Source organism: Sesamum indicum, linkage group LG4, assembly GCF_000512975.1.
Source record: "Sesamum indicum cultivar Zhongzhi No. 13 linkage group LG4, S_indicum_v1.0, whole genome shotgun sequence".
In the NCBI taxonomy this organism is placed as follows: Eukaryota; Viridiplantae; Streptophyta; class Magnoliopsida; order Lamiales; family Pedaliaceae; genus Sesamum; species Sesamum indicum.
Window position 1 is genome coordinate 10,588,864 of NC_026148.1, and position 25,694 is coordinate 10,614,557.

The 25,694-nt window shown below is 34.2% G+C and overlaps 4 protein-coding genes and 1 long non-coding RNA gene across 6 annotated transcripts; 4 read left to right on the plus strand and 1 right to left on the minus strand.

The window, feature by feature from the left end:
* Window positions 5,841-7,901, plus strand: LOC105160556. The gene has a single exon (XM_011077988.2). The coding sequence runs from the start codon at window positions 6,265-6,267 to the stop codon at window positions 7,666-7,668; it is 1,404 nt and encodes a 467-aa protein (XP_011076290.1). The 5' UTR covers window positions 5,841-6,264; the 3' UTR covers window positions 7,669-7,901.
* LOC110011878 lies at window positions 10,008-10,974 on the plus strand. The gene is made up of 2 exons (XR_002286977.1): window positions 10,008-10,529; window positions 10,667-10,974. It is a non-coding gene; the product is annotated as an uncharacterized LOC110011878 (long non-coding RNA).
* Window positions 13,440-14,964, plus strand: LOC105160557. Its single transcript, XM_011077989.2, has 2 exons — window positions 13,440-14,581; window positions 14,739-14,964. The coding sequence occupies exons 1-2, from the start codon at window positions 13,727-13,729 to the stop codon at window positions 14,844-14,846; spliced, it is 963 nt and encodes a 320-aa protein (XP_011076291.1). The 5' UTR covers window positions 13,440-13,726; the 3' UTR covers window positions 14,847-14,964.
* On the minus strand, window positions 14,915-18,237 carry LOC105160558 (probable aminotransferase ACS12). Its single transcript, XM_011077990.2, has 4 exons — window positions 17,626-18,237; window positions 17,388-17,522; window positions 16,135-16,295; window positions 14,915-15,953 (listed from the first exon to the last, which is right to left on the minus strand). The coding sequence occupies exons 1-4, from the start codon at window positions 18,052-18,054 to the stop codon at window positions 15,098-15,100; spliced, it is 1,581 nt and encodes a 526-aa protein (XP_011076292.1). The 5' UTR covers window positions 18,055-18,237; the 3' UTR covers window positions 14,915-15,097.
* On the plus strand, window positions 20,091-25,136 carry LOC105160559 (protein TPX2). 2 transcript variants are annotated; one of them, XM_020693512.1, is made up of 14 exons: window positions 20,091-20,485; window positions 21,139-21,294; window positions 21,897-22,050; window positions 22,257-22,362; window positions 22,516-22,566; window positions 22,750-22,805; window positions 22,905-22,971; window positions 23,074-23,136; window positions 23,296-23,346; window positions 23,879-23,947; window positions 24,057-24,122; window positions 24,208-24,252; window positions 24,336-24,412; window positions 24,884-25,136. In XM_020693512.1, the coding sequence occupies exons 1-14, from the start codon at window positions 20,311-20,313 to the stop codon at window positions 24,900-24,902; spliced, it is 1,155 nt and encodes a 384-aa protein (XP_020549171.1). In that variant the 5' UTR covers window positions 20,091-20,310; the 3' UTR covers window positions 24,903-25,136. The 2 variants fall into 2 exon arrangements, with proteins under 2 accessions (XP_020549171.1, XP_011076293.1); XM_011077991.2 differs by having other exon boundaries at window positions 23,888-23,947.

Consider the following 25,694-nt stretch of genomic DNA (forward strand, 5'->3'; position numbering starts at 1 on the left):
TTTATCAGATCGTGGATGGTACGTTGAGCCCATTCCTCTTAAGTATAATCACACCGATACACTCATTTTGCACGTCGCACGTTCTTCCCTCAGAAGATCGAGAAAAACTAAAATATTACTAGAGATGTTTGAAATTTGAAGGGGTGTCGATTTAGCGTGGGATGCATGCACGTGCGGGGTGATGAAATAATTAGAGCGATGTGCGTTAGACTGGGAGGAAGACGCACGTGCACAGAGTTATTTGGGTGGGGGGGTTGAATGCATCATCATGTTTACTTACACCCATAGACGTGTTCCAAACTCTGTCTAAAACTGGGACCGTTGCCTTAAACGCTTGTCTTGCAAAAGCAGAGCACAAACTGTACGTTGTCACGCCCCCACCCCATTATTTAATTTCATAATGATGTAAAAATAATATAGATTTACCACAATTATTGAATTAGAATATACAATAGTCAAATGTGGATTAAGTGCTGATATTTTCATGAATTGTTGAAATTCACATGTTTAACATAGATAATCTAGACTATCAAGTAATTTTGTGTTAAAATGTGTACTCTTTTAATGTGGGGTTATCTGACTTGAGTATTGAAAAACTATCATTGAAAACTTTTCGATATGGTTTTATGTTTTTCTACCTTGTAGGTCTTTATTCAGAACTCTAGGTGTATTCAGTCCATTTCGGGAGCACATCCCACACCCTGACGTAAAAACAATTCAAACCAAAAATACATACACCACGTATAAAATTGGTAGCTTTTGCCGAACCTTTGGGAGCATGTCCGGTTAAATTCATTTTAAAGATCTTATGATTGGAGGATTTTTAGACCAACAGATTAATAACTTCTGATAATTTCCAAAGTAAAAAGGTATAAATAGTTGGCAAATATTTCAATAAATAAAAAAAAATATAATAATAAAAGCCCTTCTCTGAAAATCAGTGGGATCCCAATTCCCAGCAAATGCACACTTTTTATAGGTTGGCATGGAGACAAGAAGAAGGAAGCAAAATGAGTGTAGTGTAGGATAAGAAGCCCAACGACAAATTGAGTGTTGATTTTGACATGAAAACACATATCTTGCAATTACATGTCCAAACTATCATCATTTCACCTTTATTTTATGTTCGTTACGCGTTTAGTGTCTTTTCTTTTTTGTTCAATTAATGTACTCGTTCGTGGCCAAAACTATTCTTTAATAGAAAATTCTTGTTGGAAAAAAATATTAATTTGTTTGATTTTGGTAAGTATGCGGTCAAATCACACCAAACTATGCTCAAATCGATCCGATTTTATTTCATTTAGTTTATTTATGCCTTTTTTGTTTAGTTCTTAAATAACCAGTGAAGTCTAATTTAATTGGCGAAATTGAGACTCCGTAACTAAGAGGTCATGATGAGTTCAAATCCCATCAATGTATGAATATTGATATATTTTAATAGTAATTTAAAATTTATAATGTAACTATAATTAATTTATTAAAAAAATAATTAATGGTCAAAGATGTATCTAAGTGCAAATCACAAGTAGATATGAATATTTTGGACCTTTAATTTTTAAAAAGTAGGGTTGAATGGCTTGGGAAAGATTTTGTCTTTTGGCTATTTGTTCTCTTACGTAAATTTGTCAACACTTCCTACGGCTTTCATGAGGAAAATTGATCTTGAGGGCCTATGATGATTTTGATGTTCATACATTAAAATCTTGCATTTAGTGATCTTTTGGTTGATTAGACATCAATATCTCCACCAGTAATTTTTTTAGTTTTCAAATTAAATAAAAAAAATCATAAAATAAAAATATTGAAACCAATTTATAAATTATTAAAACTTTTATGACCATATTTTCAAGTAATTATTACATCCCATGATGAATTTCATGTCAATGGTGTTGCATAGAATTGATGTTCTTGTTTGACTAAGGAAGTAGGAATGTTGATGATTTATCTATACAGAGCACATGTGCCCATTATGTTGCTAACACTTGAAGCCATTTACATCATCATTCCTATTTCCTCATCAATTACTTGTGTAGTCAAAACATTGAGCATCATAAATTATACTTCACTTTTGTTATAAAACTATTAATTATTAAATACATAAAATTCTTCAAATTAATATAAATAATAAAAAAATATCGACTCAATAAAGAATCAATGTTTAATGACCATCTAATTAATTGGTGTGTTTTGGTATACATAAATGGTAAGAAAAAAAAATTATTTTTATTGAATTTGAAATATGAATCAAACTGATGATATATTGATATTGATTTAATCATATAATTATTGTTTCTATCTTAAGAAATAAAAGATTAACAGTTCAACAGTATATAATAATTTACATATTGAAATTCAAGACCTCAAAACTATTGAAATTAACGTTGTAATTATGCATTGTGAATTCAAGCACGAAACATTCTAAATATAGAAAAAGTAGATGAAATTGTAATAATTCGGAGTTCATTAACATGAATATGTGTGTAAGACGTGCATGCGGAGAAGTTGTACAAAATCGAAGCAACAGCAGCAGCTTCAAGTTGATCAAATTAACGTACGTACGTTATGGGTTGGAACAGCTTGGAGTTGTTGACCATGCATATATCCACGACCGAAACGACAAATGTCTCGTTACAACACAATATATGAACCCTAAAAGGCAGGCTTCTTTTTCCCAAAAATTGTTCCATTTTCTGATACAAATCCCGCTGCCTCCGCCCCTTTTACCATTACATTAATGTTTTCATCAAATCTTCTACCTCACTTTCCTCTTACCTTCCTTCCCGCCCTATTCTTATATTTTCTCTCTAACAAGTTTTACCTATGTTGTTTGTAATAATTAATTATCGTAATTGTGCAACAACTATCGATTGTTGTTGTTTATGCGCCATATAGCCAAACATCGGCTATTGTTACATTCGTTTTGTTTGACTGTACCGGAGAATACTGATTTCCTATAGTTCGTAAGTCGTAGTCATTTATAATGTAGGAAAAGATCAATTTCTTTATAGTGAGAGAGGACGAACTAATCCCACTTTTTTAGCGGCCAATGGAAAGCCACGACATGAATACCAGGGGAAATGGCTTTCATTGGTATTATATAAACTGTGAAAATAAAAAATTGGAAGCTCGATTAATATTTTTTTATATATAGTAATTATATATACTGAATTTTTTTATTGAGTTTTCGTACTCACAAATATATATATATATATATATATAAATATATTATTTAATGCTTATCCTTATAGTTCTTGGATCCAATGTTATTCCGTTGTTGGTCAGAGACCTTACTGGGATTTGAAGCTGCATTTATACTCCATCATTTTGGAATTTCTTTTTTCTTTCTTTCTAGAAAATAATAGTGAAAATGTACCTTTGTTTACTATGGTTCTTGGTAATAAATTTCCATAAATTAACTTGAATATATATATTTATATATATAATTAAATCCCATTTCTCAAATTTTTTGTTGTGGGCAATTCTTGAAATAATTCCAGAAACATGTCGTACTTTCATCATTTGAATGTGTACTTTTTGTATCAATTAGTATTATTATTATTATAATTTTTTTCCGCTGCTGCGAATTATTGTTATTAATTTAGAAAAAGGCACATTTATCCGTACCTGAAATTGAAGAATAGCTGCCTATTTGATTACCGACAAAGCCAGCAACTCTCTTGTTTACTGCCCTTCAAACCTTGGCAATTTAAACGCAACTGGTTTAAATAAAAGTTTATCTAAAAAATGTCTCTATGTATTATCCAATCATACTATAGATTAAATCTGACCGCATCTAATATGAAACGTGATAATTAAATATGATTCAAGTCGAGATTATGAGTATATATATATATTGAGCCCTGTAACTATCTGAACTTGAAATTCATCAGGTGCACATGTTGGAGATGAGTTCCAAAAGAGATCCTCATCACGAATAGTAAAAATGGGTCCATTGGGTGTACAATTAGATCGAGTAATAGAGTAAAAATGGGTCAAATTTAAAATTCCGTAGTCATAAATGCACACCTGTCGAAAGATCACCTCAAGTGTTTATATGATGCCCACGTGTCAAGAGTGTATGGAACCACACGCCATCATAACCACCCATGGATGTCCTCTGGATCGACAATTGTGATTTTGAGACTATATAAAAACACACGAATCCTAATTCTATTATATAATTTTGAAAATTTTCAGGGATAGGATGATCGTCTTTTAACGAGGTTTTATCAAAATTACACCATCAAAGTATTAGTTATGTAATGGGGCATTAAGAAATATAATTGGGTGGAAGGAATCTGATGTGAAAATTACCCATTTATATATATAGTAGCTGCATTATTGCAAAAAATAATTTAAGCTTACCCTATTTTATCGCCATATTTGCAGCTACAATCTGTCACTTGCATGTTACAACTTACCTTTTTAAATGGAGGAAATAATTTTTGAAATTGAAGCCATCATTTGGTCAAACATGCACACATTCATGATGAAATAAGGTTGACTATTTATTTCTAATATCCCCTTTGCTATTAATTATTATCATGATATGAAAAAATAAAAAATAAAAAAGACTTGGGATTCCGAGAGGTATAAATTAAATAATGATTTAGATATATACATCGATCAAGATCCATAATTTTTTAAAAATGCAAGTGGAAATTAATATCTAAAAGTGCATGATTATAATTGATATAGTTGATTAATGTTAATCTAGGAGTGATTATTAATTTGATAGATATGAAAAGCATATGATAATAATTCCTAAGTGAAATGATGGAAAGAAAACAAAGTGGTTCTTCTATTGGGGGAAAAAAGAATACAAGTGATAATGTAGAAACTTCCAACTATAAAGCAAAGCTTTTGTGCCATGCCCTATTGTTTCCACTTTTTCCCCAATTAATGCAACATAGATATACTTGTGGGCTCAAACAATGTTCCTCAATTATTTATAATATTCCACTAAAACTTTGCAACAAAATTACTAATATTTTAACACTAGCTACATATATATTCAAATACTAAATTCATTTGTTTAAAATATATAATACACAAATATACATCTATACAAGCCAAATATAATCTCACTCTTGTATTATTTTCTTCTTTTTTTTTTTTGTCCTACAATTTACGTTATTTAGCACTTTATTCTTCAATTTTCTAAAATAATACTTTTATCCTATATTTTTTCAATTTTGGGGTTTTATTTGTTTTGTTCTTCGGAGTTCACCTTCACCAGCCAAAATGGTGAGTTCTGATGAAAAAAAATTGAGATCGTAAACATTTAAAAAAATACAGGACCACAATTGCTATCTTAAAAGGTTAAAGGATAAAAATACTGGCAAAAATGGGCTAATGGAAACAAAAACTCCAATTTAAAATATCATGTGGGAGACAAATGCATGTTTCAGACGAGAAGAGTGAGTTCCAGTAAACAAACGAAAATTACAAAAATTAAAAAGACATAGGACCAAAATAATACTCTAAAAAGTTAAAAAGACGAAAATATCAAAAATTCTAAGTTACGAGACCAAAAATACATTTAAACATATTGTTGAATATACAAGGCTGTTTTCTAATTCAGATATTCTGCTGTAAATTTGAATTACATCATATACCTTATAAATATAATATGTTTTTGCATTGTGTTAAATATAACAAAACCTAAGTACTTCAGTTAAAAAAAACATTAAATACAAGATTTAAGAGAAACATTATCTTTTTGATATATTATAGAGGTTCTTGAAACCACCATATATATATATATATGTGTATATTATTACAAGTGGAATCCAAAACAAGGGCAGACAATATTTCCCATTTCTTGAAAAAAATGAAGATGCATTCACTGCCCCCCTCTCTCACTATTGCATGTGCCCATTGTCAATTTTGATATCATACAAACCAACTTTCTCTCTCCTCTCTCTCTCTCACACACACACACAAACACTGTGCACTGTGAGTGTTTGTGTTTGTTTGTCAATGTAGAGTTGTAGTTGTAGTAGTATTTGTAATGCTTTTGTGTTCAAACACCCCATGATGGCTTTACACTAAAACTCTCCAATTCCCATTATCTTATTCTTATCTTTCTGCGCACCTCCTCCTCACTTCAATTATTTCCTTCTCTCATCATCATCATCATCTCTCTCTCTCTCAAATTCTTCTTTGATCCACGCCCCATCTTCTATAAGTGGGAGAACCTTGTGAATTTTCAATCTTTTTTCTGGTATAGTTAATTTTATATACACGCGAATAAGTACAAGCATGGCATGGTTGGTGAAGGTGAAGAAGACGATTTCCCATGGTTTTGATTCGGTGCGATCCACCACCCCTCCGACCACCAAGAAGGTCGTGATCAAGAAATCCAACGTTGGGGTTTTGGCTTTTGAGATTGCGGGTCTTATGTCGAAGCTTCTCCATTTATGGCAGTCTCTGTCGGACAAGAGTGTCGCTCGCCTTCGAGGGGAATCAATTTGCCTGGAAGGTGTTCGTAAGATTATCTCAAATGACGATGCCTTCTTGTTGGGCTTGGCGTGTGCGGAGTTGGCGGAGAATCTGAGGTTGGTTGCCAAATCCATTTCACGGATCAGTAAAAAGTGCGAGGATTCAACTCTGAGAAGCTTCGAGCGTTTGTTTGATGAGTTTGCAAATTCTGGGCGTGATCCGAATAACTGGCTTCTGGGCTCCAAAGAGATGGAGTCCAAGACCAAGAAGATGGATCGGTTTGTCACGACAACCGCCACTTTGCACAGAGAGATGGACGAGCTCTTGGTGCTTGAGAACGGTTTGAAGAAATCATTGCAGAGTAAGGACAATGATGCTGCAATCAAAGAGAAGAAAATCATTGAGTTGCAGCAGAAGATTCTATGGCAGAGGCAAGAAGTGAAGTACTTAAAGGAGAAGTCTTTGTGGTGTAGAAGCTTTGACACTGTCACATCATTGCTTGCAAGATCTGTCTTCACTATTCTTGCAAGGATCAAACTTGTTTTCGGAGTTGGCCATGGTTTTCCGACATCCTTGCCTCGTACTCTTTCGGCCTCAGCTTTGGTATATCCTTCCGAAAACCCTAATACATGTGCATTCGTATCCGGTCCTTTGATGAAAACCCCCCCAAATCTCCAACCTCGCCAAGGATTCTTCGAGCTAAACTCCAAGATTCTTAAACCACCCTCAAGCACCTTAGGAGCCGCTGCACTCGCTTTGCACTATTCAAATTTGATCATCGTGATGGAAAAGATGATCCGGTCGCCACAGCTAGTGGGGGTCGATGCAAGAGACGACCTTTACTCAATGCTACCTAATAGCATTCGTTTCGCTTTAAGGGGTCGACTGAAGGGGGTGGGATTTTCAGCCAGCAATCCAATTCTTGCTGCCGAGTGGAGAGACGCCTTGCAGAAGATACTAGGATGGCTATCTCCACTGGCTCATAACATGATCAAATGGCAAAGTGAAAGAAGCTTCGAGCACCAGAACTTGGTGCCCAAAACCAATGTTCTTTTGCTGCAAACTCTCTACTTTGCAAATCAAGAAAAGACCGAAGCTGCCATAACCGAGCTTCTTGTCGGTCTGAACTACATTTGGAGGTTCGAAAGAGAGATGAACGCCAAGGCCATATTTCAGTGCAGCAACTTCAATGGATACCTGAATTCACAACAAGGTCCAAGCTAGTTTAATTAACCATGCATATCTGATCAAGCCCTTCTCCTTTACCCCCTTCTATTAAAAACTAGTCTTCTGATTTTGGTTTTTGATCATAATATTGCATCAATCAGCAATGGATTTTTGTATTTAACTCTTGGTCCAGATCTGTGAGGATAGTCTTGCATCTAACCCCTGATCTGCACATTGTAATATAGTAGTATTATTGCTGTAAATGCCCAAGGGTTGAACAATATTTTCAATTCAAGCTATATAATTTTCATTTTTATAACAAAGCAAAATCCATGATTATTTTGCATTTTATTCCATGTGAACATATTCTTGTTACCCATGCATTGTTATCATTAGACGTGGAACAATTGGATCCAGAATTCATGATCAGACTGGTGAGAACACATTTATTATTTCTCCAAAAAAATAAAATTAAATTAAATATCATCAGCTTGCAGCTGTGTTATGATTGGTTGTGGGCCTTATCTTTATTTAATTTTCTTGAAGATTAGGTTGGTCAGGACATGACATTCTTAATGTTTATATTTATATATAAAGAAATATTAATAAATTGAGGGCTCATCTTTCCAGGGTTTATGGTGGCCAGCCAACCCAATATGCAAGTGCGCATGAGATCAATGGGCCTTCACAATTTTCATCACTTTTTTTTATATATATATTGGAAGAAAGTTTTATTTCTTTTTGAATCTTTTCGAAATTCTGTTAAGAATCACCTTTTAATTCCTCTTTTTTCTCGAACACATGTCAAATTATTACATCACATAATTATGTAGAGTAGGTGTCCTCCATCTATCTATATTTTATGATTTGACCCTTTACCTTCCACAATTTACTGTAGTTTCTTTTTCATTAGTTCTCAGTTATTTTATTTCTTTCCATATAGGCAAATTGAACATCGAATCGAATGCTTACCTAATTAATTGTCCAAAAAACATGGTTCTTATAGCTGAAAATTCCAATATCATTCACGTAAATTTGCACTCATATATATCAACTATGAGTAGTTGAATTAATATTTAATAACATTATCATATATAATATAACAATTGATGATCTATACGAATACAAACTTATATGAACCGGCAAAAAGTAAAAAATAAAAATTTTCATTGGGAGTGGCGGACTTTGCATCAGCTATACGTACCCCAATAGTATATTGGTGGCGGACAACTTGCCAATCCCAACATAGATGAATTGTTAGATGTGCTTTCACTATGCCCACCTGTTTTCAGAAATTGACTTAAGGTTAGGTTTCTTTCAGATTGAAAAATGTAAAGTGAACCATATTTTGTCATCCATCAAGACCACTATGAGTTTGTTAACTGTACAATGTACATAACAAATTTCATACAAACATTCCTCCTGGAATTTTGGTTTTTTGAAAGCAGACATTATTGTCTGGGCTGATGCCCCAACTCATTCACCTTCCGTAATTGCATGTTTCAACATTGGGAGCTAGTTTATTAATTTATAATTATAGTCTTATAGATACAGGAGGTAACCATTTAGTTTTCTTGAAATTAATTTTAAAATTTTAGTCCTACAATTATAAAACTTGAAAAATTTTGAGGATAATTTGTAGCCAAAAATTCATATGATTAAAAATTCTTAAATTAGCATTTCACGTCTATAATATATGCACTTTTTTTGGAGTATTTATGAATTTTTTACTAGAATTTTGCTTAAATTGTCCAAAAAAAAAAAGTTACAAGACCAAATTTATCACCATTATATTTATAGGACTAAAATTATATTTTCTTTATTTTATATTATCTACAAGATTAAATAAAAATATTGATGATAACTTTCTTTATAAGGCCTAATTCTACCTCAGTTGTATGGAAAATCCTTGGCAGCGCAACTCCACATTTTGATCTATAATTACCTAATTCTGAGCAATAACCACACTCGTAACAATTGAATTGTCATTCAAATTTCCTTCCAAAATAGGTTTGAAATAAAATTTACAAAATAAAACCACATTTTATCTTATATTATAGTTAAACTAGTATTACATTGCACCAATTAGATTTAATTTAATTGACGAAGTTGAGGCGTCGTTACTGTAAAGTCATAGGCATGTTATTCTATATTTTAATTTATTAAGCTACTTTATTAGTTGTTGTTGATAAATATAATTATTTGATATTGATAATTATTTATGATTATTTAATAGTATTTATTGATTAAATATAGTTATCTGGCATTTATGATTTGGGTGTGATTGTTTAATAATAATTGTTGATTAGATATAATTATCTGATATTGATAATTGTATTTGATTGTTATAATTGCCGATGACGATTAGATATAAATATTTGATATTAATAATTATAATCAATTTACTCAAATTCACTTTAAAAAAATAATAGTATTGTATCTCATACTACAGTTTACATACAACGCTACTGATCAAACCCTATCCCTAATCTTATCACCTTTGCAAATCGGATTTTCCCTCTCAATAACAATTTTCCCGGCGCTCTTGAAATCGAAACTGCATGGATGAGCCTCCGGGGACCTGTGCCTCCCGCAGAATGTCCCGCCACACCGGCACTCAAACCCTAACAATCCCACCTTTTTCCTGCACAATCCACATCTGCTTTTAATCACAACCGGAGGCGCAGAAACTGATGGATTATCGCTATGAATCTCGGTAATTTTCGCAGAACTCGACACATCAATCGGGTTTTCAATCCCTAATTGAGCTGATTTTACTGCCGCTTGTGACTTGGCCATTGTTTCTTTGAGGTAATCGCGACAGCACTTGGAACAGAGGCCGCGATTCTCCGTCGAGCCGAAGAACCCGCACCGCGGGAGCAGAGGCGGGGGGTTCCGCCGGGTGGCCGTCGCCGCAGGTCAACGCGTTGTTATCAGTAGAAGAATCCATTCTTCCTCGATCGCTATACATATATGTGTATGAATTATGATAATCAATCTTTTAACTTGTTCGTAATTCTTGGGCTGCTGCTTCTTGTGATGAATCTGAATTCAGGATGATTGATTTGCATATGGATGAAGAGATCGAGTGGATTTGATGAATATATAGAGAGATTAGAGAGAAGCTGGGCATATATGTAGGGATTTGGATGATAATCAGAGTCAGAAACGGAATTAGAATTGGGTGAGTTCTTGAACTACAAAATCTAGTTATAATAGGAAACTTGATCTGATTGAAGTAGGAGGATATATGTTTGGACCCTTCTTTCCATATTACAACTATAATTTCTTTCGATGATAGTACTTCATTGTTTATGGAATATATGTATATTAATATTGTTAAAATTTTATTTCTTAATTTTACCTGTTGTATTTTTATTCAATAGCTTATAATTTAAGTTCGATATTATGAATTCAAGTAGACGTCATGAAATTTTTACAAAGTCATAATACAGGTCCCGATATTAGGTTTTTAAGCCGATTAAACTTAAAATTCGATCCAATTAATTAAGTTATTATGATACATATTCTTTTTCAATTTATTGTTCATGTATATTATAGTATATATATATATTCATTGCATGTATGTCATATTATGTTTCAGAAACTAAAACATGAAAATATTTGTGAATATTTTGTTCTTTCTTAAAATTATTTTATATATATATATATATTTAAAAATTAATGACGATATTATTTCTTAAAATTCTTATTAAAAAATTCCTTTTTTTAATGATTATAAAATTACAAAGTGGGGTGTAGCGGATTTAATACGTGTAAATGGCCGAAACGATATGCTCCCCACAGTCCATGGCCTTTCTTAAAGCCCAAAAGATCATTGGTCCGATAAAGATGGCAAAGAAGGATGGCCCGTCAATTAAAACCTGCCAACCTGTTTGGGCCTAGCTGCCTTCTGCCCACTTGTAAGTTCACCTGAAGGTTCAGCTGAAGACTATTTGCCTGAAGGTCCCTAAGGCCCCATCCAACGTTCAAGATATTATTTCCAACTTACGAGATTCTCGTTAATGATCAAATAAGTTATGAAATTCTCACATTTATTCCTTTCTGAAATTCCTTTAGTATTTTGATACAAAAGATAAGTGCCAAGCATATGGCCGTTATCCAGAATTTTGACGAAATAACAAATGTAATATTTTTTGTAATCTATGGGATTATGAATGAGACAAAATTCATGGGACCAAAGGTGCTAATCACGAAATAACATAATTTTCGCTCTAGGAGTGAATCTTTGCAGCACTGTGAGCAGAATGTACCGTTGATTTCCGTGCCCAAGAACCTGCAAAGGGTCCGGCGGCGGAAGATGGTGTTGGTGTTCGATGAGTTCACTCATTAATTGTTTGTGTTGAATTTGGGTCGATCGGTGTGGTTGTTTCTTGGTTTTTGATTTGCTTCTGTTCTGTTTGTTGATAGTGAGTAGTGCGTATTCAACTCTCGACACACACACATATATATATATAGAGAGAGAGAGAGAGACCCGTAATCAGAGTACGAGTGCGAAAAGAAGATGGTGTATTACATGGAAACTTGGGACGTGTCTAAAAGTTATTACAAGGTTCTCTAATCCTAACATTTTCGACTTCAAATTTTCCTACTTTATTCAATATTTATAAATTGGGTTTGATGGTATTAAAATCAATTTCAAAGTGTGTACACATTTCATTAATTAGTCGATTTATTTAAATTTGATTTAAATAATTATTTTTGTGATATAATTAATTGAAAAAATTTAAGTATATCAAAATTTGAGTAATTAATAAGTGTCTAAATTAAATGGGAATTGGATTAAGTTTTTGGGTATGCTATTCATTTAAATTTGTATCCACATTAATTATGAGTGGCTCAATTAGTTTAATATTATGCATAAAAACAAACATTATAAAATAAAGTAAAGACTTATTTTCTTTTTAAGAAACAGTGGCGGAGTCGTTACCTAGTTCTTTTTCTTTTCTTTTTTTTTTTCAATAAATAATTGGAGTCATTACTTTATTTTTATAATTTCTGCTTTTTGTATATTATTAAAATGATTAGGCCAGCTATGATTTTTTTTTCTTTTTAATAATACATATATAGATTCAATTAATATATTAATATGACTAAATTACAATAACTATCATATTTTTTCCTTGTTGATTTTCCAGCATGTGAGAAAAGGAGAAACAAGAATCCCAAATTGCAAGATATTTGAAAATCAAATTTCATCATTTGATTTCAGAAGAAACCCCATACGCATTAAAGTGATAATCCAAATCAAATATCTGAAAAAGAAGAAACCCATATGAGAATTTTCATCGTTTCACCAAATTAACACATCCAATTTCAGAAACGAAAAAAAGAGGCAACAGATACATATCCAAATGCATCATACCTTCTCTATTCCAAATGGGTATTTCTTTTGCATTATTCTGACGGCAATCAAAACCCATTTTCTTTGACACTCATCACTTCCTCATGTTCACCATGTAAACAAGGGAGAGTGGGATATTACAGGGTGAGGAGACAGAAGAATGTGTAGACGTTTTGTTTTTTTTTAATTTACTATGTTTTCTTTTTATTATTAACTTGGATTGTGATATTACAATTTTATTCAACTTTAAATCACCAAATGGAATATATTCCATTATTATTTTTCAAAAAGTGCTATAAAGTAAAAAATATTTGTTAGACGATTGTTAATTTTTTAAGTATTTATAATTTTTTAACAACGAAAAAGTATTTTTAATTATGATAGATCCCGTTGTACCGATAAATAAAGAAAATGACAAATAGGGAAGTAGTTGCAAGAGCACCATTTCCACTCCGGTGAGGAGTTAGTTCAATTTTCACTTGGTCCGTTGCTGTGCAAATCTGAATCTTGCAGCAAGTGCTTGAATATCCATACAAGAAGTGCCTTTCAGGACTAAGGTAGAAATTCGTGAAGACCAGACCACCATCCAAATGCAATTGGTAAAACACCATTTGCAATAGTTCAATTCAAGTTAGGTAAGCCTAATTTTTCAAACAAGTGGTTTGGTTAGCAGACTACACTGGATTAGTTAAAAAGCTACTACTCCACTCATTTCATGCCGTATATGTAGCGCTCTTCGCTCAAGAATCTATGTATCTGCCAACACAAGAATCTAAAATGGCAGAAAGACAACCTTCCAAGTGCGAGAGGAAGAGAGAGAGGCAGCCCATTTCTGTTCCATTCATATGGGAAGAAAAACCGGGTATGCCCAAGAAAGACTGGAAACCCACAGCCCGACCAATTAAGCCTGCTGCACCACCTGTGAAGCTCGTTGTGTCGGTCCCTTTTGGATGGGAAGAAAAGCCCGGGAAACCACTCCCGTCCTTATTAAACACTCCGCCAGAACCTACATTTGCACCCCCACCAAAGCAGAACATCATCATTCCACCACCTGCTACATACTCAGACCATGATTATGGAAACTGGAGTGTTATCAATGGTCAAGGTGATAATGAAGAAGATGGATCATCAGACTCGGAGCTCGACACACATAGTTTTGAAACTGATTCGTTCAGCTCAGCAAAGTCTCTCCTAGCCAATGGTCTGGTATCAACCACCGAACTTTCAGGGGCTGCTCCTGTGCAGCAAACTTACGTTGCACTGGAGAGTACAAACAGTGGGGAATTGCAGAGTCCTGGTTCACCAGCTTCTGAAGCCGAAAGTACTGCTAGCAGTTACGCCACGGGAACCACAAGTTTGGTCGGGGCTTCTTTCTTGGAGTGGCTTTTTCCTCTACTAGTGCCAAGTTCAAGTTTGCCCGACAAGGTTGAACACATGGAAAAGGAACCTTCTCATCAAGCATATGTACAAGGTAAAGAAGTCCTGCGTGAAAGCAACTGCAGTCAGGTAACACGGCCACTGCTGACACTTGAAGAGCTGATAGTGATGAGCCGCAGAAGAAGTTGCCAGAAAAAAATTGCAAAAATGCATAAACAGCCATCCATGGTAACAATTTCTTCTTCCTTGTTCTCTTGATCAGATTTATTGACAGCAGTTAAGTGTCCTGTAAAAGAAAAAACAATAGGATTTTCAGTAGTAATACTAACAGCAATGGAAATATTTACCTGAGAAACACTTCCATTTTGGACCTTATGGATGACAGGATTTTATGAGGAGAAACACCTTTGGTTGTGGCATCATTGGAAGTGGCAATTTCATCAGAGGATTGCACATGAAGTGGAAGAGACAACTGCAATTAAAACTAATGTAAAAAGTTTGCCTTCTGGCAATAGTTATATGCAAAACTGGAAAAAAGAAACACCCTGTCGCAGCTTTCAGTTCTTAAACGTTCATGTTCTAGTATTATAAGTTTTCTGATGCAAGACAAGTTCAATCTTTAGTGATACTAAGACTGAAACTGCAGTTACAACACTGATATACCAACTAAACTCTGAAAACAGATGGCCACTGCATTTAAACCATGGCAAAATATCTAGCCAATGAGGACCAATAACTGATGTTTTATACAGAAGGTTTACAACTTTCAACAACTTTACGCATTCGTTCCATGACAAGAGGAATCTCCTTTTCATTTAATGTTGTAAAACAGAATCTGAACCATCCTGGTTCTATACAATGACATGCTGAGCCAGGAGTTACATTAAGCTTGGCTCTATTTAAAAGCTTATCCCATAGATCAAGCTCTCCTTTCTCATTGTAAGGACTAATTAGTCTGCTCAGATCAACCCAGCAATATAAGCCCCCACTGCTTTTTGTGCATTCCACACCTAGCTCTCTCAAACCTGCAACAAATAAATCATACATTGAGCGTATTCTCTGCTTATTCGTCTTGAGGTATTCCTGGATGAACCTTTTATCTGAAAGCATTGATACTAGAAGGTGCTGGGTAGCAGTTGAAACTGAAGAAAATCTAGTTAATTTCCTGGATGCAGCTAAAACACTTTTATTAAAGGAATATATAACCCCAACTCTAAAGCCTGGGATGGAGAAATCTTTTGATAATCCATATATGATGTGAACCCTGTCCTTGTCAGCATCTTCCGAGTCAGCTATCTCGGCCATGCTTACAAACTCTTCATTCCCATATGTTGAACCTGCAAAGATTTCATCTGATATGATGTGGATGTTCCTCTCTCTGGCAAAATCTAGGAGATCATAGAGCAAATCCTTATTCAGCATGTTCCCAACAGGGTTAGCTGGATTGGAAATGAGAATTCCACGGACTTTTTGACCTCGTTTCCTTGCCTGATTAAATGCCTGTTCAAGAGCTGTGATGCTTAACGTGAAGTTATCACAGCTGCGACAATGAACAGGTATAAGCTCAACTCCTGCCCGCCATCTTATGTCCCTATCAAATCTGCAGAAATATAATATGGTTACACCATATGCCTTAAGGTTGAAAAGGAAGAAGGAAAAATACAATCAAATAAAAAACCATATGAAAGGGACGAATAAAAATTGGATACAGAAAGGTCCATAAAAGAAAGAATGATGTTGTCTAAGTTCAAATTTCAGACTAAAAGGATATGTAAAATTACCCAGGATAGTAGGGTGCAGGGACAAGGAAGGCATTTCCATGGTCAGCCAGACAAAAACTAAGTATCTCGAGCGCAGGAGTTGCTCCAGAAGTGACTACCACTCGTGAAGGGTCAAAAGATACCTTTCTTTCCATTACTTCGGTCATGAAATCAGCCATTGCCTGTCACATTTGCATGGAATTTTCTTCAGATTAAGGCAAGAGAAGCAATTTAGATATTTATATGGATCAACTGAAAATAGAAATTTTCTGGAAAATTAATTTAACTGAATCATGGAAAGGAAGAAAGAATAGACTGCTCACATGTATCTGTTAGTGGGAGTACACATTGTAAATGTAAACTTCCAAAAGGAAGTGAATGAAAATCCAAATGCAGTTCCAGGGTGTCAATTATTTGCATTCTCATTGTTTAATAAAAATGTAATTGTATGTAGGTATAGAGGTAGGAGTAGATGGAGGACAATCCTTGTCATATCAAATATGCAAAAGATATGCTCTCATTAAGAGGTCAGATTGTTGTGCTGATATCCTAACGTAGACAGAGATGCCACATACAGAAGTCACAGCTGTAAGACCACTAATGGCTTTCCAAGAGCAAAAGCACAACGAATTAAGGGTTACAAACCATGTATATATGTAACAGCATCTCACCTCAAACTACAATCCAAACAACTTATAAGATTCATCTTCCTCGTATAGCCTTTTTCTATGCAACTGAACCCAATTAGTAGACTTGGGGAAGTTTAAATGCTAAGACGAGTTTATTAACAGTTAAGTTGCTTTAGAATGAAACTAGAAATGGATAGATTATCTCGTTCAGGCTTCTAGCACCCACACGAGTACTAATATGTGCATCAACAAGGACAATTATTTAAGAAACACCAATGAGAAGTAAATATGAAATAATGTGGTCTGTAACCATCCACATGTAGCATGGCCTAAGAATCTTGAAGGACCACAGTATTATAGATAAACCCAAATGTCAGCTACATTCAACAAATGAAAAGTGACCTTGAGAAACTACTAATAGTGGTTCCTGATATCAACATTCAAGTAATAATATCTGCAAGTCTTAACAAATTCATGGATAGCAAAAAAAGAAAAGATGTACTCCAAATTCCATTTAGGAACATAGTATTAAAAGATTGCTTCAGATTCGTGGAAAATATTTCAACCATCTGGCCAGCTTATCTTGCAATATATTTGGAACGTGGAAAATCAGAAAACTATTACTCGAATGTTTTGTTTCATTACCACTTTGAACTCCATTAATCCGTCCATCGGCTGGTAGGTGGCAATCCCATTTATCCCCAGAGCATCACCCCCTACTCCAAGTATTGAATCAGTACAATTTTTGGAAAGCCATTCCTCGATTAAATCCAACGACAACTTCAAAGCAAAAATAACGAAACAAAGTTAGAATTAATACAAACACTAACTCCCGAATTCACATATAAGTTAAGTAATGATAAAAAGGGATCATGTGAACTACCCTATTTTCTGACAATCCAAGCTGGATTACTCCATCCGGATTCCCCATTTCATCATACGGGTCCTCCCGCACCCGGTCCAACCCAATGTAGTATGGCGAATCATTCGGCTTGGCGATAGAGCTCACCCGAGCGGACACGTGGGCGCGCCCGGTGGAGCCACGTGCCAGTAAATTAGCACGCGAAGACGAGCGCTGAAGCTCGGAGAGGTTCGCCGCTGACGTGGACCGCGACGGAGGGTTCTGAGGCGGGGAACGGTGTCGTTTGAGGTAAAATTGAAGGAAATAGAATAGCGTGCAGGGGATTAGCGAACCGAGGATTAGACCACCCCTGCCTTGAACTATTCCCTGTAGAGGTACTATGAGTCTCATGCCGGTCCTGGTCGGGCTTCGATTTGATTCCTTAGGTTCCGCTCTCGGGGTTCCGGTCATGTGAGTCGCCGGAATGTCACGGCGGAGAAGGCAACTCGGCGGTGGCGATAAGTATAATCGGACGTATCCTGCGGAGGGTTTACAGGTGACGGAGAAGAGTGCCTGCCTCTGCGCGTGTGTGTGGGTGCGTGTTTTCGTGAATTTTGAGGTGGTGATTTGCTTGGCTGGTGAGGCAAAGATGGGATTCTGTTTGGAATCTTTTGCCGGGGTTGTACAATTACCTTTATACCCTTTTCCCATTTTCTTTTTGGCTTATGCTAAAATTGGAATTTTCTGTTAAAGATTCTTGCAATTTCCTAATCTTGTATCAAGTTTCTCAGAATTTTCCGCTCGTTTAATTATTTTTTTTATTGTTAAATAATAATAATATATCTAAAATAATACATATAATAAGTCGCAGACACATCACAATTTTTTTTTTAATTTCAAAAAAGAGTCACGATTGTATATTCTTATTATTTTCTTTTTTTCAATAATTAAACTAATTTCCTATATTTTTTTAATTTTTTCAATAAAAACGATCAATTATATATCAAAATATTAAGCTATATGGATAATTTTATAACAAATAGGTGGCCAATAGAAATGATTTGTGGTAATGTTTTACTTTTAGAAATAAAATTGTCTTAATTTAGCAAGTGATCAACAATTACCATAAGTAGGCAGTTATTTTTTATAGTTATTAGCTTCTGTAATGTGGTACGTATTTCTTCTACTTTGTTCGTTTATCATCAACTTTGTAGCTTTTGAGTATTGGAATATGATTGGTCCTTGATTTATCAAATTTCCCAGCTCCTTTTTCTTATGTTATTTGGCATAAATCACTAAAATATTAAATGAGTTATATAATTCCTTGACTTCTAAACTCAAAAGGCTAAAGGAAAAGCAGATGGTGAAAGACCTGCAAGACTGGCTTAGAGACGGGCAGTCAGTGACAATCCTATATTTTCTTCCTTGAGCTTCTTTATCGGACCGCCAACCTCTCCTCTCCTTGAAATCGAGCTAGCTTTCCACTTCCTAACATACTTAATTACTTGTCTATTTGAAAAATTATCTTAAATACATTGTGTTTCGTACTATTCACATGGAAAATTTTATTTTAATTCAGGTCTGATCGAATTCTAGACAGTCACGTAATAAATGTGATTGAGAAACAGTGTAAAAATATGAGTTAATTATTTAATAAATGTTGATTTAATTTTACAAAACCCTATTTAGATAAAAGTTTTTCTTAATCACTTAAGACTCCATTTTGTTGGTGGATTTTGAGTACTTAGATCAACCCATCAAGAGCTTTAGTTTTTATTAAAATTTATATATTTTAGCAGTAGTTGTTATATTGTAATAAAAATATATTTGATATTAATTATTAATTGTTAACAATTAGTAATACAATTATGATCAATTCATTAAAAAGAATTCGGGTAGTTGCAATGAGTTCTAATTAAGATTTGATATGATTACAAATACCTCTTTGTTGTTTAAAAAATTACAAATACCCCCTCATTGTTTAGAAAATTACAAATACCATCTTGATATTTGACAGAATTATGAAACTTCTGAATGAAAGTTTTGGAATTATCAACTTTGTTTTAAATATAAAAAAATTAGACGAGGTGAAAAATTATAAAAAAAATTATTCACTTAGTCCCGAAAAAGTTTTAATTTTTTTAAGAAATAAATATAATTATAATTCATAATCTAAAAACGCATTTTAGTCCGTCCAACACAAGAAATTTATGAAAACAAGAGGCTAACGAAATGGGATAGTGGTTAGATGATCGTTAATTAAGAAGTAATTTTTTCAAGCAACAAAATAAAAATAAAAAATAAAAAAATCAAAGAATTCCGACAAATTGGTGAGGGTAGTTTTGTGAAATGAGCAATTCCAAAAGAGACAAAAGGAAGAAAATAAGACAAGTATTTGGGCGAGAGGGCCCACAAATTTAAATTCCAGCGTTGTCCCAAGCATGGCGCTAAATTTATAAAGAGCGTTTTTTGGCGTGTACTTGTTTTGCTTTGTTTCTCGTTCTCAATTCTCCTCCGCTGCTTTTGAAATGAACACGAGAAGTTCGCATTTTCATCAGAACAACAACGCCCCCATACAATTCAATTTTCAACACAATAATAATACAACACAACGCAAACTCACCAATTCTCCGTCTCTTATTCCTTCTCCTCGTCATCGCCATCCGAGGAGGAACTTCACGTTTCTTGCGCGAAATAGAGTAGGCGAGGAAAAAACATCGATGAAAAATGGAGGAAGAAATCGAAGATTTTGTTGATGATTTTTACGTGGAGCCTTCGGAAAGTGATGAGGACTACGAGTTTGAGGCCTGTCAGTTCTACGATTTCACGAGGCAGGAGTCTGAGTCTGAAATTGATGAGGCGGAGCGCTGGTTTGATGTTTCTGGAAATTACCCTCCTTCCCGTGAGTTCTATTTTTATTTTTTGTCATTTTTTTGGTGGTATATGAGTTGTTTCTTGTTGTTGTTCTTCTCTCCCTCTCTCTCTTCTTTTCTTTTTTGGGTGTTTCCAACTGTTTTAACATATGTTGCATGGTCTTGTCTGAATGGTGTTGGAATGTGTTCTTGGGCTTATATAGTATTGCTAACTAAAACCCTTTCTGTAGAAAAGCCTTTTATGCATGCACCAAGGCAAATTTATTATGTTTCTTGTTGGACCTTTTTTTGTAAAATAAATGTGAGCCGGTCGAATCTAGCTATTAATTGTATATCAAGTGCAATAAGTCGGTTTCTAATCCCGTTAGTGGATTACCTGACTAAAACCTTTTTGGAGGAAAGCATTTTACCCATGCACCAAGGCAAATGTATTGTGTTTTACGTGTAATCGATTCCAGAAGAAGCATAACAATTTGTTTGCTGTTTACTTAGAGCAAAAATACATCTTTCTTAGAACTTTTTCCACAAAATAAGGGTGAGGTTGCATGAGGCAAGTCGGGCTACGAAGTATTTTGTTGACATTTGTGGAAATTGACCATATTTGATCTTGAACTTTTTTTTCTTTGAATGAGTACCGATCGCTAATTTCAGTTTGTTGTCTTGTCTTCCTGCGACAATCCAGCTTTTATTGTAAAGTTGAATTTGGAAAAATTACTATCTGCGGAAGCTGTACCCCACTCCTCGAAATCAAAATATGGAAACAACACAAAGTCGGCAAGCAGCAGTTCGGACAATGATATTAGACATGGAGCTTCTACTTCAAAAAAGGATGCCAAAGGTGAGAAACGTTGTTGGTTTCCCGTAATACCTCATCAAACATTTGTCATACTACTTATGCCTCTTATTCTTACATAAATTTTATTAGTTATGCACCAAGATATAGGAGAAAATTGAATCCTAATTTAAATGTTTGTGTTCAGTCTTCCATAACATGATATAGTCTTGCATACGGTGTTACATCATTTTATTAATTTTTCATGACCTCAATAAGCAGAAAATTAATAGAACATATACTTCATTTTTACTTTGATCTTGTTCTTTTTATTATCCGGACATTTTTTAGTGTCATTCCCTTGTTAGATTTACATTATCCGGAAACAAGTTATTTACTTGAATGAATTTTCAAAGCACTTAGCCTAGTAGATCATCAATTTCTATTTGCAAATTGTAATGGATCCTGATTACTTTGGTTGCATTTAGCTCTTTTTTAAGCAATACATGTTCTTGTTCTGGTTAAGTACATCGGTCATGTTAATGCTTTCAGATACCATAACTAATCTTAAACAAGATATAACCACAATCTATACCATTTGAGATTTCTTTCTTCTGCAGTAAACCTCTGTCTCTCTTTTTCTTATGAGCCTTTTCGTTTTCCCTCAGGAAAAAACATGCTTCACGATAATGCAAAAGCAAAAGCAAAGTCAGCTGATAAACTATTTCAATCAAAGAGTTCAACCTTCATGAACCCGACAGCGAGTCATTTGGCAAAACAAACTAAAGCGCATGATGAGCATTCCAGCCACATTTGTACAAGGTCTAACTTCCATTTCGCGTATCAGTTATGTATAAGAATTATGTTTAGATCACTCTCAAGCTTCTCTTATTCTTTAACCATCCTTAAAATCAAATAAGATCGGGATTATGGGGTTCCATTTAGTTGGTCATCATAATTTCAGTTATAATATCTTTCTTCGAGGTATTTGCTCTATTAGGTGTATTTTCTTATTTTTGGTCTATCAGGTTTCAGAAAACATCAGTCAAGCTAGAGAAAGTCTTGCCGAGTCCTATTGGACATGATAACCTTGCTACAAAACGGCAAAAGCTTGAGATCGGTTACTTAAGAAAGGTCCGCATACACAATCCCTCACTTCGTGTTTGAAAATCTTTAAATGTTTCCGTTGAGTTGGATTCTCACACATGTTTTAGTTACATAAAATATGTAGGAGATATATTGTTCGTTTATAAAACTCGTTTAACTTGCTAATCTTATCTTATTCAGGTTGCCCAAATGAAGCATCAATTTTCCTTATTGCATAAATCATCAAAGAAGGTACTTTTCCCTTATTGCATAATACATGTTTTATGTTAGGTGATGATGTAATTGATTTTGGTCATCTACAGAGACATAGTTACATAGTCTTTATAGATAAAACATATCCCTATAATATTTACTAATAAATGTCTATGAAAATGCTTTTGCTTTGCTGATTTATCTAATTTTTTAAATGAAAAGGTTACAGTTCCAAAAGAACCGGAACTGGAAACACTGCTCAGAGCACAAAGGCGGGGGTATGACTTTTCTTGACAGCTTTTGTTCATTTCATCCCAGTAGAAACTCTAACCTTAGCTCTCACTGTTGATTATGTATTGTGTATTCTTGAACTTCAGGTCCAAGAATAGTTCAGCAAGCGAAACTGAAAGTGGTAGCTCTAAAGCAAAACCATTGAACAAAAAGGTTGGCATTGCAATAGTACGACTTCTGTAAATTTTCTGCGTAGCAGTTTCATATGTTGTAGCAAAAAGAACTAATTTCAAGCTTGCTCTGTGATTTTGATAGACTTTGGAGTCTCCTCCGTTACCTAAACCTAAAAAGAGCATACCACATCCACGAGAGTTTCAAGTAAACAGCTAAAACCTGGTTCTTCAAGAAATTTCCTTGTGCATTATTATTGCTAAAACATCTCTACTGCATTTTATTTTATTTTTTTTTGTAAGCTTGACGGGCGAATTTCACATTATTCTGGATCTCATTTCTCATTTTGTTGTCAATGCTAATTAGGAGTTCCACTTGAAGACTATGGAGAGGGCCAATCACCATGCTTCTGCTAAGGTAGGTCACCTGTATAGATTGAGATCCAATACAAAGTGCTTATCCTGTTTTCGAAGTATACTGACAAGTTTCAAAACATTGCCGTAATATGTTAGTAAGTTCTTCGTCGAGGGGATTAAATCTTGGCATGGATGATGTTCTTGTTCATAATGAGGTTGCTTCATTCAAATAAAGTGGATGAAAATAGCACCCATATCAACAATCAACCACCTTTTACTCAAAATGTTACTATCTCAACCTGTACAAAATTCTGAAGAGCTCCTTAGTAAAAGAAAATTATATAAACTTAAACAGTCAGAGTTCATAGAAACTCAGTTTGTTCAAATTTCTACTTGTGATGATTACTCAAAAGAAGGAAAAGATTGCGTCTTCAGGTATATCCAAGTGTAACAGATACTGATGCAACTCTTATACATTTCTAAACAATAATTAATTTTTGCGGTTTCATCATTGACTTTATCTACTTTTCGTAAAATCATGATCAGTTTCAATATTAATAGTCAAGGTTCCGTAAATCATGATCAGTTTCAAGTTTCTGCAGGAACGCCGATCATCAAGCAGTGATAAGCTGGAAAGTCCACCTACAGAGCAGTTAACTGAGGTAAGAACATTTTGGCATGTCATTCTACTGGTATATGACTGCACATGAACTTGTCCTTCCCATATCTCTGTCTGGACCAGTTATCCTTTCTTATTCATTACTTTTTCAGCTCTCCCTGGGATCAGCCTCTAAGGCCAATAGTCCACCGCAGTTAGGCAAGCATGCCTCAGCCAAGGCAAGTGAAAAAGCTATCGTGTGATAGTTTTGTTAAACTAAATAACTCTTTATAGTGATTAACTAATGCTCTTTTTCAAATATAGGGTATAAAGAAGGACGCCCATGGTTCTTTCCAAGCTGAATTCTGGGTAAGGAAAAGTATGTTGTAATAAGTCTAGGTTAACATGATTATACGATTCCAGTAATGTTGGGTTTCAAATATAAAATTTAGAGATGTCCTGGAAAGCCCAAACAATGCGGAGGTCATATGAGGGCTCATGAAGCTGAACGCTGGTCCAACATGACAAGGTAGGAATTACGTCGTAAGATTTTGCAAATGTCTCATGCTGAAGATTTTGAAGCGTCATACTCAAATTTCTCCAAGTCCGGTGTTTATATTATTTTTTTCACATATTAAGCCTTTTAACGACTTTCAAGGGACAGAAAAGGCTTCCACGCAAAAATTTGGTAGTTTCACTGCATTTGAGTAGCTAATCTTTCTAACTAGTTTATCAACATTTTTGCTGATTATTCTCTCAGACAGTGAATATAATTTCTTGGACAGAAGATTCTGAGATACTTCATATGTTAGTTTCATTCTCATTTATTTGTCTGATTTCCCTTTGTGGCTGCATGTCGAAAGAACACTCATATGTTCATATTTCAAATAAAAAAGAACAAGAATATAGGGGAAACACGAGAATTGCATTAAATACTACCTTATTACAGTTTATAGCCAGGCATTTGTCATAAATCTGACTTGATCATCGGACTTTACAGAAGCTTGGGCATCCGCTGAGATCATGCACGGGGAAGGAGCTTTCCCAACATTCTTATCACCTGCTGATGGAAGCCGAACTCAACCTTACTGCATGTAGATCACTTCAAAGTGCTTGAAAATGGGGGAGTTTGTTGAGTGTGTATCTACCAAATCTGAAGCAAACATACTATTGATTGATTGTAGAGTTAGTATCAATCAACTCAACCATCATACTGTTAGTAATCAACTCATTAGAATTGTAAGCATTGTTCATACCCTTGTAGGCTTCTATGCCTTTTTCTTTTTAACTCATACTAATAATTTTCAATGTCTCTATTTATTTGTAATTTGTAATACATAAAATGTGTATATATGATTTAGTGAAAATAGTATTCTTGTTTCATTAAAATGCAACAACATATACATATTAATATCATTAAGTAATACTATCATACAATACGATGAACTATCGGTTAAATAGTTATTTTTTTGAACGTCACAGTTCCAAAAATAGATCTCGTCATTTTTTACACGAGCTTATTATAAGCAAACAATATTAGTTTATAATACTTAATCAAATTTAATATTTTATTTATAATAAAAAACACTTGTTTTAATAATACTATTTTTCTAATTATAGCATATTTCTTAACCTCATACTTGTAACTTTTTGTTTAATAATAATAATGCTGATGAGATGAATAAATATGAATATTTTTTTAAAAAATGGAATAAATAAGAATATAAAAGTACTACTTGTCGTTAAATTTTTGAATCAGTAAAATTGATTATATCATTCAATACATTAAAATATAAATACATCAACGATTT

Coding starts and splice junctions, on each gene's coding strand:
- LOC105160557 (XM_011077989.2), top strand. CDS start 13,727: ATGTATCTGCCAACACAAGAATCTAAAATGGCAGAAAGACAACCTTCC. Junction 14,582..14,738: donor TGCATAAACAGCCATCCATG/GTAACAATTTCT, acceptor TATGGATGACAG/GATTTTATGAGGAGAAACAC.
- LOC105160556 (XM_011077988.2), top strand. CDS start 6,265: ATGGCATGGTTGGTGAAGGTGAAGAAGACGATTTCCCATGGTTTTGAT.
- LOC105160558 (XM_011077990.2), bottom strand. CDS start 18,054: ATGACCGGAACCCCGAGAGCGGAACCTAAGGAATCAAATCGAAGCCCG. Junction 17,523..17,625: donor TTGGATTGTCAGAAAATAGG/GTAGTTCACATG, acceptor TTTGCTTTGAAG/TTGTCGTTGGATTTAATCGA. Junction 16,296..17,387: donor GATTAATGGAGTTCAAAGTG/GTAATGAAACAA, acceptor CAAATGTGACAG/GCAATGGCTGATTTCATGAC.
- LOC105160559 (XM_020693512.1), top strand. CDS start 20,311: ATGGAGGAAGAAATCGAAGATTTTGTTGATGATTTTTACGTGGAGCCT. Junction 22,806..22,904: donor CTCAGAGCACAAAGGCGGGG/GTATGACTTTTC, acceptor CTTGAACTTCAG/GTCCAAGAATAGTTCAGCAA. Junction 23,948..24,056: donor CTACAGAGCAGTTAACTGAG/GTAAGAACATTT, acceptor TTACTTTTTCAG/CTCTCCCTGGGATCAGCCTC.